Here is an 18,016-nt window from a genome sequence, read left to right as displayed (position 1 = left end):
TCTTTATACCAGAACATTTTGCTCTGAATAACTGTTTTTGAAGGGGTTACAGAAGCCATGGGATAGCAAGAAACAGACTGGACATCAGTGTTAAAGAGGGATCTGTCAATGTGCACATGGTAAATTAGAGTCTGCAGTTTTCACTTCAAGCTTAAAGGCATTAAAGTGTGTGAAATCAATACATTATCTGATGAAGCCAAAGTGCCAAGTCTGATAAAAAAATAAATTGAATAGAGTGGAGGTACTTAATTTCATTCATTTTATATCCAAATACCATAAAAAATGAATGCTATTTATGCACATATCAAACATAAAATGTCACTTTGGTGAGTAGATTGTCTTTATACCCGAGATCTCTGCACAGCATTGACCTCTTCACCTATAATGAAATTATGCCACAATTCTGCAATCTAATCCATTGCTTTATGCTGGGAAATACCACAAGACTCTTTCTCTAAGATGTAATGTAAATGGGGTATTCAAATAAGGGGCGTACATGCTATCAATAGCATTTCTCTGGGATTTCCATGAATCTTCTGACAAACTGAAGTGGATGATTAGAAGAATCCCCAGGGAAATTTAACCCCTTTATATCTAAGCTGGCTCTGTTTGATGGAGACACAGGGCACATAAAAGTGTTTTATTCCTCAGCATTGCTATTTTTCAGTTGAATGAAGACAAACACATTCACTAAAATTCAAACACCGTAGCATACCTGGGAATGAAACTTTGCTGCATATGGAAGTCTAATCTACTGTACAAACCATCCTAACATTTAATTGCATGACAAGTGTATTTTAAATAATAATGTATTGCAATTCTTTCAATTTGATGAGATATCTAATCAGCCTTATGCTCACCCATCACTGATACAACTAAGATTTCCTACATTACAACAGTGTCGACAGTTCAAAAATACTTCATCGGCTGTGAAATATTTTGGGATGTCCTGAGGTCATGAAAGGCACTCTATAAATGCAAGTTCTTTATTTCTTTAACTAAAAGTACTGCTCACCATGAAGAACATTAAAGAAATTTCTATTCAGAAATTCTTAAGAATAATAAAACTTAGCAATTTCATTTTTATTAATGCACTTTTTTGTTAGGGTTACCAAATTTACCATATGATACGATATTGAGTCACATAAATCTCTAAAGTCCCCAGTTAATCCTGGTATATGTTAAGTTAGCTGATCTCAGCTAGGTCAACAAAGAGAAAAACTATGATTAGTATCCAGATTCCTGAGAGGAGGGAAAGCAAATCAATTGGACCTCGTGTTCCTAAATTCTGACAGCTGACAGAAGTGTGCATGTTTAGTCTTTGGGCGAGTGCAGGATGAGATTCACCATCCAAATTTGCACATGAAGAATAGTCACTTGGGAAGTACAGGAGGACTGACCCATAGAACTATATCCCATCATGATGAGAGAGGAGTAATTCCTATTGCTGGGCTATGGCTTCAGAGGCACCAGGCAGCGTCTGGTAAATCATTCAAGTGGGCAGAGACATGGATCATAGCAACAACTCTTCTGAGATGGATCCTGTCCTCAATTAATATGCCCTCATGGATACTTTCAATAGAGGACACTGGATAACAGTAGGAGTGGCAATTCTGGTCAATTTGCCTCTCTCTAGCTCAGGAACACTGAAGCCAATTGTTACAGCCATCTTGGCTAAGACCAAATAGCTCAGCATACAATGGCACTGGAACCAGGGACCATTCGTTTTGCATGTCTCAACTATTCGCTACCTGTATGTCTAAGGAATACAGTCAAAGAACATTCTCTATATATTTTTGCATTTTACATTTTGTGGACAATATATTTAAATTAATAAGTGTTCTATAGTTTTACGTAGTCTCAGATTCTACTTTATATAATTTACAAATGCTTTGCCTTCAAAGGGTTAATGTCAAAGGGTATTTATTACTGTACATAGATGCTATGGGCTATCTGTTCATTTACATGGCTTATCCTTTCTTGGTTAAAAGCTAACAACTCACAAATTAACTATATCACTCAATTGAGTATCAAAATCCATTTGCACTTTGCACTATATGAATTGTCATACAGTAACACAATGGGCTGAATCTTACTGCCTTTTAAAATATTCTTCCATCAGGGACAAATTCAGGTCCCAACCTCGATGGTCTGTGGGTCCTCAACTGCCAGTGCTATATTCCCGGAGGTGGCCCCTGCAGGAGCACCGTCCGATTAAAGAAGGTGGGGGGGTTCCTGAGATTTCTGGCCCAATCAGAGGGCCTGCAGTTTTGGAAGGCCAGCAGCCCCACCCGGACAGGTGGGCGCTGCTCAGGCAGCAAGGAGAGCGTAAGGGCGCCTCAAAATAAAGACGCGTGCCAAAGAGTGCAGGAGAAAACCCTCTGGAATCATTTGGGCCATAGGTGTGGCCTTTTTCTGCCTTTGGCCCTTCATTGAGGCATGGAGCCTCTGGTTCTGGTGGCCTCCCAGCCTGCCACCAGGAGGTTGCCTCCACAGAGCTGCCAGGCTCAGCACTCAATGGGAGGCTGTTCCGATGTCAGGAAGATCCTGGCGGAGTCCTCAACATCCCCCTCAATAGTCTCCTAATTGCTCAATTATTGGCTACCAACCGCTGGGCTGGTAGCTGCTTCTATTGATCACCCATCTCGGGCAAGATTGCCTGGAGGCGGGAACACGTTGGCCCGCCGACCCGACACCTTAATCTGCAAGTTTACTCCCGGTCCCTCCTTCAAACCCAGCTCCATGAGACTGGGAAGATTCCACCCAAGTGTCTATGACACTGATATTCTGACTTGCATAATTGAGACCAGAGCAGGGCTCTGTTTTGTTCAAAGCTGAAATCTCACCTATATGGCCCATTCAGAAATTTTTGTTTAATAATTAAAAAGTAACTATTTAGGGTAGCATCTATTCTTATGGTCAGTGGTTCTGGTCTTCATGCTTCACTGGAGTCCGGTATAGAGAAGATACAACAGGGAGCCATCTGCTCCGAGAAAAGTACTGGTTGAAATTTACTGATTTAAATGAATTGGTAGGAAGATTCACATTATTTAGCAAGTGGCTGATGGTTATAACTGCTTAATACAAAAATTGTAAAAGGTACATGGGAACTTAATTCCAAATTAATTATTTGATTATGAAGGACACTGATATTCATGGAATGTTACTGAATTCATGGATTCCCTGCAAAACTTACAGCTTTAAGCACACCCACCTGGTGGTGGTTCAAATGCCAGAATGTAAGCTCCACTGTGAACTTGACATTCAAGTCTAATTGCCTGTTTTATACTGTACTGCACATTAGGAAGCATTGCAGCACATATGGTCAACTCTAAAGAGACAAACGTCATTGCACGTTGCATGTGGTGATATCTTTAAAGAAAAAAAAATAGTCTGGCAATGAACTCAAGGACTATCATGCAGTGTGTCTAAATCCACACTGGCATGAAACCTATCCCTGGAGCAGCATATTTTCATGTTGGTTTGAGATTGGCACCTGCAATTTCCAGGCTTTAGGCTGCCAAGTTTGTGCTGCAGTTCATTCCATTGCCAGATTCATACAAAGAGAATTAACAAGCCTAGTTTTACACATTGCCCCCAGCAAAAACTTATCCAGCTTGTCAGTTTTCTCGTCTCAAGCATTAGCCTAAATTGCGTGCACGTCCCAAAGTCACATTGGTCTACAAATTACTGCTGGTAAGTAGGCAAATGCTCAAAGCATGCGTTGATCATCCCACAGCCCACTACCTTAATGGGAGCGTTAACCAAATTAACGTAGCTGACCATTTGCACTAAAATGGACTATGGAAATATATCATACAAATGTGGAATGGCTTCATCTACTATAACAGCCATTTCTAAGATTCTGTGACAGATAAATATCACCTGCCAGCATGCCTTACAATTGCACTGTAAAATTCCAATATTTTCAATGGAAGTTTGTCTTATAGCAAGTTGCCATTAACTGCCCAACCTCTTTCCAGACAAGACACAAATCCAACAACTGCTGTAAACAGAAACTATATATGTCACCTCAATTGCCAAGTTGATAAAAACAATGTGACAAAGCCATACTATGTAAAGGGAGAAGAATTGTTTTAGCAGCAGCTAGAGAGATTCTTCTCTCCAGAAGAATCTAGGTTTAATTTTGGGCCTGAATGGAGTTTGCAGATCTCAGCTGAGCTGGCAGCTGCAGCTACATTTAGCTGCCAGGATTCAAAGGGAAAATTCTACTAGGGTTCCTGCTCCAGATCCCTACCCAGTGAACTTGCTGGTAAATACATGGATTAAATTAGTGTTAAAATAGGATTAAGTTAATCAGTCATGCACCCCATGGTTAATACCCTGCCAACACTTCTACAGTCACAGGAGGCAATTTGGATGCAATGTCTGGGATGACAAGTCTCCAAGGAACCATGATCCCAACATGAGTCAGAATGGAAAGGAAACTGGCAAAAAAAATGAGGAATATTATTCTAGTGTTGCCTAAATTTGTGGAGCTACACGCTGAATATTCATTATTCGTTGGGTATAACTCAATCCTCAGGGTAGATTTTACACCACTAATTTAAATGAGTGCCTACTGACATTGGAGAACTGTTTCTGCTCGGAGCTGTGCTTTTCAACTACCCTCTTTATAGCTGCTTTAATATTGTGTTAGCTGGGTTCTCAATGCAAAGTATTGTGCTGCAGTTGACAACTCCAGAATAAACTTGCTGAATTCACCAAGGCTGACAGCTGGGAGGTCCATTTTTTGACAAGTCTTGCTGCAAGCCAGTCTCAGTCAATCTGTTAAGAATATTTGGGATTCTTGATGGTAGTACCAAAAAGAAAAATGTGATGATGTCTCTGCAGTGTATTGTATTTCACAGAATCCTGCTCATGATTGCACACTGTTTTGTACTGAGGAAGTGCTGCACTGTCGGAGGTGCAGTTTTTCCAACTGAGATGTTAAACAAGGCCCAGTCTGGTCTAAAGGATCACCATGGCACTATTCGAAGAAAAGTAGGTTGTTTTCCCTAGTGTCCTGGCCAACATTCATCCCTCAACTAACATCACTAAATACAGATGATCTGGCCATTTATTTTATTACTGGCTGTGGGAGCTTGCTGTGTGAAAACAGGCTGCCACGTTTCCCACATTACAAGTAACTACACTTCTGAAGTACTTCATTGTCAGTGTATCCGTGAAATGTTTTGGGATGTCCTGAGGTTGTGAATGTGAAAAAAAGATGCAATAATCATTGCCAACTTTAATCCTATATTGCTCATTTTTGCCTTGGAGATAATAAAAATTACCTGCTGCAGTTATTGAAAAAAAAAATAGAACTGTGGTATTCAGGAACAGGCACGGAAAACTGTGTTTTGTGCTTTAGGTGGAACTGACTAACTGCCTCCAATCTGGCACTGCAAATTATTATACAGGTTTTGATTATTAATGTTACTCCGCACATTTATTCATGGGTTTTGACTACTCTACTAGTGTGGGCTCTCTTCCTGATTACTGCACAGTAACAGAGAGACCTCCACCATGGGCATGCAAACAAATCGAAAGCAGCTTTCAAAATTACAAACATAATCAGGCATTAAAACTCATCTACAAAAAGGCCAACAATCTGGATCAAATGTCACAGTAGTACACTGTGGTGAAATCCTATATATAGAAATCTTTATGTAATTTTTCAAATTAAGTGAAATTAATCAGCATTCTAACTCCATTACCCACTTTATTTCCAACCCCTGGTGATTATTTAGTCAAGTAACAGGAAAGGACTTAGATCTATATAGCAGTTTATTGCTTCTTGAAGGAGGTTTCAAAGTGCATCATGGCCAATAAATTACTTCAGAAGTACTGTCATTGTTTTTAAATGGAGGAATGTTCAAAAGAAGCCAGGTAATTCATTCAACCAGGGAATCTCTTCAGTACCTCAAAACAAATTGTTTGTCACCAGTCTTGGAAAAAGGTAAGCCTTTGCAGAATACAACACTGGAAATGGGGAGAAAAATTAAGTTTTTGAAAGGCTGCATATTTACAGCTTATTTGTTAAGTATAATTCTAGGGAAGACAAATGGGGGAAAAAACATGACCATAACTCCCAGAAATCATCATTTCATCTTAAAAATGTTCTGTCCAAGTTCACATACAGTCAACAGGAGAAAAGGACTGCCTGATGAAAAAACAGTACCCCACTCCAATTGCTTTGATTAGTTATCTGTAACAGCCATTATCACTGCAAAAAATAGATTCTTCTTGTGAAACACTAACAGACTGACATATGGATTGAAATGTGGTTATCTTGCAATAGTGAAGGCTAGCATGTATAAATGTATATCTACTTCAATTTAATTCTGATCTCTAATATATATTTTAGATCTGGGGGAGGGGGGGGGGGGGCGGGTGGGTTCTCCCTATGAGAAGGAATGTTCAAGTGATAGTGTAAACCCATTCCACTGCATAATCTAATATGCTCAGCTGCATTACCTAAGCAAAGAACACTTTTATACTTGGACTTGGAGGAAGGTTCATCTGCCACTCCCCTACTTTTACATTCAGACTGGGTAGCCAGTCTCTGCAGTTGCACTGGTCTCCATTAGAGTGACTCACAAGGAGCAACTCTATGGGTCCAGCTCCCACATTTAAATAACTCAACCAAGATTCCTAGGCTTGATGGCAGAATCATGAACCCATATTTTAGCATGCGATGCTGCTGGTTCCTGGAACTTAGGCTTTATTACATTTCTTTGAGTCGAAAAGGGAAATCTGCACTTCTGTAGTCAGTTGCATTGGTTTAGTGGAAAAGTAACTTAGAGTTGAGATGAAATTTCGACCATATATCCACACCATCACTAAGACTGCCTATTTCCACCTCCGTAACATCATTATCCCTGCCTCAGCACATCTGCTGCTGAAACCCTCATTAATGTCTATGTTACCTCTAGACTTGACTATTCTAAAACACTCCTGGCTGGTCTCCCATGTTCTCCCCTCCATCACCTTGAGGCTACCCAATTCTCTGCTGCTCACGTCCTAACTCACACCAGGTTTTGTTCAACCACCACCCCTGTGCTTACTGACTTACATTGGTGCCTGGTTAAGCAACGCCTCAATTTTAAAATTCTCATCCTTGTTTTCAAAGCCTTCCATGGCCTTGCAACTCTGTAATCACCTCCAGCCCTACAACCCTCCAAAATTCCTGTACTCCTCCAATTCTGACTTCTTGAACGTCTCCAATTTTAATCACTTCACCATCGGCAACAGTGCCTTCAGCTGCCAAGGCCCTAACCTCTGAATTCCATCCCTATACATCTCAGCTTCTCTTCCTTTCTTTCCTCCTTTAAGACATTGCTTAAAACCTACCTCTTCTGCCCTAATATCTCCCTAAGTGGCTTGGTGTCAAAAAAACTCCTTTGAAGTGCCTTGGGACATTTTACTATGTTAAAGACACTACATAAGTGTCAATTGTTGTTCCACTGGATTAGAAATTGGACAGAAACTCACTTGATAAACGGTCTGCCCGGAATAGAACTTAGCCAAGATGAATCCCAGGTTCAATCACTGCTCTGCGCTGACATAGCTGATTGTGTAATTGGCATATATTTCCCCAGGCTAAGGAGGAAAAAAATAGACCAGGGTGCCTGAACGATATCCAGTGACCCCCATGCTGCAAAGTGCATGTAGTTGTTGAAAACGGTTGAGTTCTACCATCTTGCCCCATGAGACAATAATCTCTTATCTGGGATCCCCCATTTACACAGACCGCATGGGCAAAGTAATGAAGACTGTTGAATGGTAGTTCAGTGAGAATTTGGGAAACGAGCAGCATGAATTACTCCTGCGCACATGGACATATAACAGGTAAAAAACTAAGTCAGTGCCTCATATTTTTCCCTCGTATGCAATTTCTGTGAATTGCTGAATTCTTCATATGTATATATTAAAGACAAAAAAAGAGCTCTACTAATGGCTCAGTGAGTTTATCCAGTCGCTAATTCCCAGGAAGCTTCAATCCTGCGCTGAGTTAACTAAGCTTAGCTGTTACTACAACTGGCTCTCAGTTTTCCTGGGTTATGTAGGACATAATCACACTGGGTCCATGCTCCTCGGTGCCATGCAGCAACTCCTGGTGGGAGTGCATCTGTATGGGCATTGGGTGAAGACAGGAATAGGCACAGCTTTGGCACACTACAGTCGAATACCTGTCTGGTACTCACTGTCAAGGTTCGTACATAAACAGTGGTCATTTGAGCAAAGTTTCAGAAGTGAACTGATGCTCATGGAATCCTATTCCCAACAAAGAAATCATTACCTTCGGGCGAGGAGGGGAGAAAATAGACATGGAGAAGAGTACAAAATAAGTTGATTTAAAGAACTAAAACAGAATACTCCCATCATAAACCTTGGACTCAAAACACCAAAAATTCTGCTCATGTGTTAGTGTAATGCGAAGTTTAATGAAGAAATGAGTTTTGCACAAAAGACATTAAACGCATGTAAAATATACAAAATGAAGTACACAGGCCATACCAAAAATACAGAAAATGTATAAATACCAAAATGAATTTCAATTTAAATGAAAGAAATGGTACGTCTACCACTAAAATTGAAATGGAGTTGTTTTACATTACATTGCACTTATTCTTAGTGAATTTAACTATTGCTTTTAATAGGAACAACTGCAAGTTGCTTACTTGAAATTGCAGGAATAATCAAATCAAGATACACAAGCACGCAAAGCGAATGCTGCACATTTCACAAAACATTGCAAGTGCGCAGTCAAACCTTATTATTACAAACTCACAGGAAACAGCCAACTAGTCCTTTGGCTATGTCTCAATTTGGCCAGAGTGTCTATGCTGGATGTAAATGGATCTTCCACGATGACCAAGGTTAAAAAAAAAATGCAAATTTAAAATATATATATATATATATATATATATATATATATATTTATATACACACGTTGAGCTCTCTACTGCTGAAGCAAGGATCATACAGAGTTATGGGTTCCACACACAATCGTCACCCTTGAGGCACCTTGCCAAAGTGGCCACTCTTCATGAGAGGCAACAAAATATTCAACAGCAACAGGGCAGCAGAGCCAAGCCTGACTGCCTTCAACTGAAGTGCACTCCTAGCAGTCAGTGAATACGAATCAAACCAAGCCAATTGTTTCCATTCTCAGTCCAGAAACAATGAGATCAATTCAGTACCCTTTGGGTAACCTCTTCTCCAGAACACATACACACTGAGATCAGAGCTTGCGATTCAGCAGCAGAGATCAAACCTGGGATCTTCCAGGTATGTATAAATTACCAACATATCATTGGTGGGAAGCGAACTATGTAGGCAGGGTTTTTTTAAACAATGGGTGAGTTTGTAATATTGAAGTTCCACTACAATCAATTCAATGGCAGGACAACATGTTGCACATTAAGAAAGAACATTAGCCTACTGAACAGCTTCTTTCAAAATAAACAAGCACTGCCACGTGTATTTAGGTTTAATAACAAGATTGGTTCCCTCTTTCAGCCATTTGAATGGCGATATGAGTTGCACCAAAGGGAAATCAGTAATTTTGTTCCACTGACACTACTTCAACATTGGTACTTAAAAGACAAACTGTACTTATTGTATAATCTTATTACAAAGCCATAACATTTCTGTGAACAAAAGCAAAAGTAAAATGACTTGAGCAAATAATGTTTTGCCAGCTCTGAAAGAGCATTTCTTGTGGAATCTATACACCTTTCTGCTCGATTTGATTTATTGCATGCGTTGTGCTTGTTTGATTTACTGTTACAGATAAAGCATCTGTAGTACTATAGATCTATACAGAATACCACAGAAAGAAGTAATCCATGGAGCCTGCAAATGGCATTCAGGACTTAACCATGGGATTAATAAGTAAGAATTGTAAAACAAGTCTGTGCTGCTGCTCTCACTTAACATCTTTCAATCTGTTGTGATGAATCAAAAAAAAACATTTACCTGAAATGCACTGGATGTCCGGTATTAATTCTATAAATACAGTAACAATAATACACATTAAAAAAAATGAACTGATCATGTTGCTTCGTCAAACCGGCAAACAGCAGCCAATTAATTTTATGAAGCACCATCAACAATGACATGACCATAGTTACCAAGAGTGAGAAGGGCCACACATCTATCATTGTTAAATCACACCTTTTATCCTTAATTACAGGCTAGCCTCTTCCTCGCTGTGTTAAGCCAGAGGTATATTTCAATAAATGTGTTAAAGGGAGTTAAACAAACATATTTTTGGAAAGGTAAAATTACAGCATTTTCATAGAATAGGTTAAATATATGCATTTTTTATATTAAAGCTCACACAGGTCTTAATTGATCTCTACTACAAATACAACGATAGGGCATCAATTTAAGGAAAGCCAGAATAAAATATCTGGAAAGATTCCCTCCCCACCCTCGCCTTAACCCCCAAAAACATTACCAAGAGAGTATTTCCTCTATATTACAAAAATAAAGGCATTTTGTGAAAGTATTTTGGTATGCAAAATAGGTTTGAACAACCATGTGTAGTTTTAGTCGGCATACTGCAAAATGCACAGCTGAGAATTGCTGACAGGCTGCACCAGTTCAACTGCACGTCCTGTGAATACAGCCTTGTTTACTGTTCAGCCAATCCTCAGGAAAACCACAAGCTAATCTTTCAAAAAAGGTAGAACTACTGACTCCTAGTGGTTTAATAAATAGAAGGTTTGAAGTCCCAACAACTTTGCAAACAATAGAGAGTGGGAAGCGGGGGAGGGAGAAGAGGGTGGTGAGGGAATGAGTAGTTTAAAATTCACATGGATTGAATAGCCACAGAACCAATCTTTGATCCAAATGAAATGTTTATTCGCACCAGGAAACAAACATATTGATAGATGAAATAGGCTCCAAATCAGTAAAATATAATTCCTGGAGTTAATCCTTCTGCAAATCAGAGCTAAGTTGCTCACTGAACTAGCCCTATCTTACTGGTTCTTCCCTGCATGTCTGAGAGCAAGCAAGGGTTTTTTTTTTGTGATTGATAATACAGATATATTGACCTAAATGCTGGACAAAAACAAAAGCTACTCACAGGGAAAATACTTGAGACAAATTGTACATGCAATTGTCCTCCAAGCAGTTGAATAATTAGTTGCAAAGCGTGTAGCTGTTTGGCTCCAGCTACAGTTCCGTTCGCCTACCAGAGTTAAACTGGTCTCAAAGGAACGGAGCATAGTAAAGAATAATGGAGATTCAGAGCTACATTAAACAACAGACATTACAATGTTCAACAGTACACACTGTTCTGCCACCCGTTTCATTTGAAACATTGGCATTATCATTTTGAGCACTTTGTTGCCATTAAGGTTTGTAAGTACATCCTTCCCTCTAACATATCTGTCAGTCAACATGCTTTTGAAAGCACCTGTGTCACCATTGCTCTTTCCACCTCAGCCGTTCTTAACACTTTTTGGTGCATGCCCATTTTCTGTTTTCATCTTACCTGCCCCTCCCCCATTTTGCTTCAAAGTTTGTATTTACCCTCAGTGTTTTTACACAAATAATGTTCTTGTGTTAAAAGCATTAAGGGATGGCACAAGACAAATGAGAATGTATTTTTCAGCTGTGATCCAGAGGCCTGGCTTTGTAAACTCAGTGCCAATTTCTTAAGACATAAGGTTTGTAATATGCCTGCCGCCCAAGTAATTAAACGTGCACATTCAACACTTTAAAAATAGACAATTAATTTAAGCAGCCAGGCTACAGCATGCACAGTGATAGTCATATTAGGTGTATCAAAACTTGAATAATCAAGCTGTTGCAATTCTGACATTTCAGGGTGAGAGCATTAAAATTTCACTTATTCTACTGAACAGAATTGAGAAGCACCTCCTTCCCCTCTTCCCTGGAAATCTCCGAATTAGAAATTACAGAACATTCCTTACAAAAGCATGTTTATTTAACAGAAAGGCAATGGTCGAGTCACAGCAGTTTTATTACAAGTTTTTAAAAATATATTACTGTCTTTGTTCTCCAGTATAATGGGATACTGTTTTGCTGTGTAATTTGTGGTCTGTTCCTCCCCTCCTTACTCCTGGTGCCAACGTCTCTGAACAGAAACCAAAAGATCGATTTTGTACAGCCTCACTTTGCACCTGCACTACGCATCTCAGGATTCCTGTGCTTGCTACTCCACAGTATACTTGCAGTGCCCTTCTCTTCACAACTGCTGCAGCTTTCTGTACACCCAGGAAGTACTACAGTGCCACCTAGAGACCATATTGTTGAAACAACAACTCAGCAATCACCACCAGCTAAATGCCACTTCATTCTAATTTCTCTCTCCAACATTGATGAATCACAAGCTGTTTACATTTCAATGCCTCAGCCATGCATGACCATTCAGGCTTTTAATCTTCAAGACAAGATCTCTCTGTGAGGGCCAGTTAGAATCTCTGCATTACCTGTCTGGTGTGGATTGGCCCTGCAGTCTTGAAGCCTCCCTGACAACTGCATTCTGATACGCTGTAGGGGTCAGAACTACTCGAAGAACACTTGGACAGGGAGTCGCAGCCCACCACAAATGTGTTATCCAGCGGTAACTCTTGGATGACATGGTGTTTCTTCACTGGCACTGGAGTCTCTGGCTTGATTTGAAAGGAGGGCTGTGGGGAGGCTGACTTATAGTGTTTTCCTAGATCTGGGCTATCGGGCTTAAAAGTGCTCGGTGTTGTGCCCCAGTTGTACTTCCCCATAGTCTGGTCCTCCAATTCCACCGGAAGATCCAAGGTACCATTGATGTGCTCGTGGGCAGGGTCATCTGGTTTGGACTCTTCAATTGTAACAAAATTGAGAAGGAGGTTCTTTGGAGACCTCTTCTTCTTTCGTTTCTTTTTCTTAATCTGTCTGTTTTCCTGATTAGGAGAAACCCATTCTCCACTCTGTTTCCCCTTCTGCACAGTTTTATGTCTTGGTGTGTGGCGGCAGCGCACCAAAGCAGTTACAAAAATGACAAGAATGACAGTCATAGTCCCAGCTATAATGGCAATAACAATCTTTATATAATCATTGGTCTGTGGGGTCATCTGACTGTCTCCAACATTCTTATCCAAAGGAGTGGCCATGCTCTTCTGTACCAGCTCTTGGACATATGTGAAATTATTGATGGTTTCATTCAGAAACAAATGCACAAGTGCCATGGCATGCAAGGATTCGGGTTGTCCCAAATCAATGACCTTCACCACTAGCCTGTATAAACCGTGGTCTGCTGTAGTCACTTTTTCTTGCAAAGTAATATTGCCAGTCATTGGATCAATGGCAAACAGTCCTCTGGAATTCCCGCTGACTATACTGTAGCGAAGCTCTGCATTCATCCCTGTATCATTGTCTATTGCAAAAACTTTGCCCACTACAGAGCCGGGGTTAGCAGAAGTAGATACCAGTTCATACGAAAAGTTAGATGGAGGATATACAAACACTGGACTGTTATCATTTACATCAACAACATTTATGGTCACCCTGGCCACTGACGACCTTTGAGGCCTACCTCCATCCACAGCCTTGACTTGAAAAGTGTAAGAACTTTGCTGCTCCCTGTCAAATGTAATATTGGGCTTGATGACCCCACTGGTGGGGTCAATTATAAAGTAGCCTTTATCATTCAAGATGGAAAGGCTAACAGCTGCATTACCTCCTGCATCGGCATCTGTAACCGTGATAAGTCCAACAGTCCCATACATGGGCAGGTTTTCAGGCACATAGAAATTGTACTCACTGTGTGTGAAGGAAGGACTGTTGTCATTTTGATCCAACACAGTCACAACCACAGTAACATTGCTCTGAATTGAAGGCCTGCCTCCATCCCTGGCCAGTACAGTAAAGACATAGCGGTCTTGTTTCTCTCGGTCTAATCTTCTCATAGCTGACAGAATGCCAGTTCTCCGATCTACACTGAAGATGGATGGGGCATTGGGACCCAGGAGGTAAGTGATCTCTGCATTTTTCCCACTGTCCGCATCAGTAGCACTGATTTTTGTTAACTGTGTACCAGGGGTGTTATTTTCAGGGATTGACAGCCCAATTACGGGCTGATTAAAAACAGGAGCGTTATCATTCTCGTCCTTCAGTTTAATCACCACAGTGGCTGATTGATTTAATGGTGGTTTGCCCGCATCGGAAGCCACTATCTTAATAGTATATTCTTTCGTGCTCTCATAGTCCAGCAAGGCTGCAGTTTCTAATAAGAACTGGCTAGCGAATACAGGCTTCAAATGATATGGGACATCATGGTCAGTGAAGCAGGTGACTTTCCCATTTAAATCTGCATCTTCGTCTGTGACCGTGATCAAGGCGATTTTAGTATTGAGTGGCGCATTCTCCGACAGCAAGACCGTACCGTTAACGGGGTTAATAATGTACCTGGTGTCGATGGTTGGCACATTGTCATTTACGTCAGTGATGTTAATGGTGACCACTGCTCTGGACGGGGTCGAGCTGCCGTCGCTGGCCAAGACGGTCAACTTGTGGACTGGGAACTCCTCCCGGTCTAACGGCTGCCTGATGGTGATCAGGCCGCTGGCGGTGTCGATGGTGAACAGCCGCCTGGCCAAAGCAGAGACCTGGTTGCTGAAGGAGAAGCGAACGATGGCGTTGGAGCCCAGGTCGGCGTCGGTGGCGTGCAACTGGATGACTGAGGTGCCCACTGGCGCATTTTCCGGGATGTGGACATCAACTTCACTCTCTTTGAAAATGGGACGGTTGTCATTGACATCAGTCACGGTGATCTGGAGGATGGCAGTGCTGGACCTTGGAGGCACTCCCCCGTCTTCCACCTTGATCTTCATCACGTAGGTGTCCTTCTGCTCCCTGTCCAGGTTCTGCTGCACGATGAGCTGGGGCCACCTGTCGCCCTCGGGGGTCTCGATGATGTCCAGCCCGAAGACATTCTGACCCTTGAGCAGCTCGTAGTGCTGGATGCCGTTGATGCCCACGTCGGGGTCCAGGGCGGAGGGGATGGAGTAGCGCGAATTGACGGCGGTGTTCTCGGGGATGGAGATGTTGATGACGGTGGAGGGGAAGAGCGGAGCGTTGTCGTTGACATCCTCGATGAGGAACCTCATCTTGACCAGCTGGAAGACCTCGTTGGGCAGGACGGCCACCTCCACCTCGTAGAAGCAGCGGCTGTCGCTGTAGATGTTGGCGCAGAGTTTCTCGCGGTCGATGCGGTGGGAGGTGGTGAAGAGCTCGCCGCTGCTGCCCTCCACCCGCAGCAGCGGGGCATCCCCCGTCTTGGAGACCAGCTTGAAGGTGAGCGGCAGCCCGGCCGCCGCCGCCGCCGTCAGGTTCAGGTCCCGCACCAAGTTGGCCACCAGCACGTTGTCGGGCAGCTCCTCCCGCAGTGTGTAGTCCTTCTCCTGCCCCAGCCCCGGGGCTGTCAGCGCACTCAACACCAGCACCAGGTACAAGGCAGCTCTCACATCCATATCTCACCCCTCCAAACAAGAAAAAAAAACACTGCAGCTCCACAGCAAGAGAAAAACACCACCGGCAACTTCTGCAAACAGTTGGTTAGGAAAAGAAAGGGAAGGGCAAGAAGAAGGAGAAAAAAAAAACGAACTTAATTAAAAGCTGTTTGTAATTACACATGACAGCCTGAAATCTACAGTAATTACAAGTGTAATACATTAAAACAAACCATTTGCAGCAATTACACATAATCTAGGAGGGAAATAAAAATAAGAGGAATATTTCAAATACTTTTAACGGCGATCTGAGATGTGCCGAGCGGATCCAGATGCAAATGCAATATACATATCTTTGCAAGGATTGCATGGCAATGCACTGGCACATAAGGTTCTGCACACTTTTTTTTTAATGAAAAAGAAATAAAACAAGCTTTTTTTTTCTTCCCACTCCCCCCTCCCCTTTCTTTTCACCTTCGCTCTCTCTTTCGCAAACGCTCTTGATTTCAGAGGTAGCCGGCGATGCGGACGACTCTGTGCCTTGCAGAGTGCTGAAACATGCTCTGGGTGAAGTTGGCAGGAGGTCGCTGGCTCCTCAGCGCTTCCTCTCCTGAGTTCCAGCTGCACCAACTCAGCTCCAGCTTTGCAGCCTGTCTCCGCTCTGCTCGGCTCCGCTCCGCCGCAACTTGATAGCACCGCACCGCCTGACCGACGCCTGCCGCATCCATTCAGCAGCTGCTGCTTCCCCCATCTCCACCCCCACTGGCCGCTGCACTAACCAATCCCTACTGCTTCCAGGCGGGACTCCGCCATCCAAAACCCATTGGCTCACTCTGGCTTCCTGACGTTGATGGGAAGGAGGAGCCTGCCTTCAAGAGCAAGCCCAAGAAAGATTGGTCTGAAGAAAGCTTGGAATAGAAATTGAGGAACATGTTGGAGATATCTAAACCGAGCCGTTTAAACATAAATATCAAAGAAATGAAGTGCAAATGTACCTGCTTCAATGTCATTCTTGATCCAGATTTTGCAGCTCACTCAAATCCTCACAACTCCTCCCCAGGCATTCACTTCCTTACCTATTTACACACCCTTTATGTCTGCAATGCTGTAATACTCCTGCCCAGTATTTGACTGAGATGATATGCAACATCACTCCACTCATCATTCCGTTCTGGCTTTTCTCCGTGCATAGATTTTCTCTTTTGACTGCATTAAGATGCCCTTCTGCCTCTTTTGTTACAGTAGTGAGGAATGGGATTGTGCCCAAAGCAAAAATTTATCTGACCTCTCCACAGATGGGTGTAGCACTTGTGGTTTTTGGTTCAGATTTTCAGCTTTTGTAATACTGCTTTTTAACCTCGATTTAATAATGCTTTGGAACGATGTTTCATTGGCACCTCCCATTTTCTGTCCTGCGAGAAAAGAAAGAACACAATACCAAAAAAAGAGAAAATGTGCATTTATATAGTAAAAGCAAAATACTGCAGATGCTGGAAATCTGAAACAAAAACGAAAAGTGCTGGAAATACACAGCAGGTCTGGCAGCATCTGTGGAGAGAAAAGCAAAGTTAACGTTTCAAGTATGTGACCTTTCATCAGGACTGGCAAAGGTTAGAAAATAATTAGGTTTTAAGCAAGTGAAGGGGAGGGGATTGGGGAGAGAACAAAGGGGAAGGTGTTTGATAGGGTAGGAGAGATTAAATAGCAAAGCTGTCCTAGGACAAAGGCAAAGTGTGTGTTACTGCTTGTGGTGAAAGATAAAGCATTAGTCCAGAGAGGCTGTTAATAGCAGAATAATGAGCAGCTCTGATTACATGAAAAGCAGGCACATGGTTAAAAAATAAAATATTAATAAAGGCCAGTTATGCTCTGAAGTTATTGAACTCAATGTTCAGTCCGCAAGGCTGTAGAGTGCCTAATTGAAAGATCAGGTGCTGCTCCTCGAGCTTGCATTGATGTTCACTGGAACAATGGAGCAGGCTAAAAACAGAAATGTTGACATGAGAGCAGGGAGAGTGTTGAAATGGTAAGCAACCGGAAGCTCGGGGTCCTGTTTTCAGACTGAGAGGAAGTGTTCCACAAAGCAGTCACCCAATCTGCATTTGGTCTCCCCGGAGACCGCATTGTGAGCAGTGAATACAGTATACTAAATTGAAAGAAGTACAAGTAAAATCGCTACTTCACCTGAAAGGAGTGAGATGAAAGGTCATAGTTGCATTTATATCGTACGTTTCATATTCTTATGATGTTCCAAACACGTCACAGCCAATTAAGTACTTTTTGAAGTGTAGTCACTGTTTCAATACATATGGCATTCAAACTATACACAGCAAAGTTTCAAGCCATGAGATTAATTACCAATCTGTTTTGGTTGAGGGATAAATGTTGGCCAGAACAATGGGAAAATCCCCCTGCTATTTTTTTAAATGTTATCATGAAATCATTTATGCCCATTTGAGAAATGAGGTACAGCCTTGGTTTAATGTTTGGTTCAAAAGATGGCATCTCTGACAGTGCAGCCCTCCCTCAGTATGTACTGGAGT

General features: G+C 42.0%; 1 protein-coding gene across 1 annotated transcript in view; it reads right to left on the bottom strand.

Moving 5' to 3' along the window:
* Window positions 1-16,202, bottom strand: part of pcdh11 (protocadherin 11) — a 685,592-nt gene extending 669,390 nt beyond the window's left edge. The window contains exons 1-2 of the mRNA XM_068047006.1: window positions 15,948-16,202; window positions 12,477-15,565 (exon numbers count right to left, since the gene is read on the bottom strand). Coding sequence (XP_067903107.1) covers window positions 12,477-15,494 — 3,018 coding nt within the window. The 5' untranslated portion in view covers window positions 15,495-15,565; window positions 15,948-16,202. The remainder of the gene's footprint in view (window positions 1-12,476; window positions 15,566-15,947) is intronic.
* Window positions 16,203-18,016: the final 1,814 nt, after the last annotated feature.

The sequence above is a fragment of the Heterodontus francisci genome, chromosome 15 (genome assembly GCF_036365525.1).
Source record: "Heterodontus francisci isolate sHetFra1 chromosome 15, sHetFra1.hap1, whole genome shotgun sequence".
Classification (NCBI taxonomy): domain Eukaryota; kingdom Metazoa; phylum Chordata; class Chondrichthyes; order Heterodontiformes; family Heterodontidae; genus Heterodontus; species Heterodontus francisci.
Note: the sequence above shows the minus strand (reverse complement) of the source record. Positions and strands in the feature narration are given on the sequence as shown.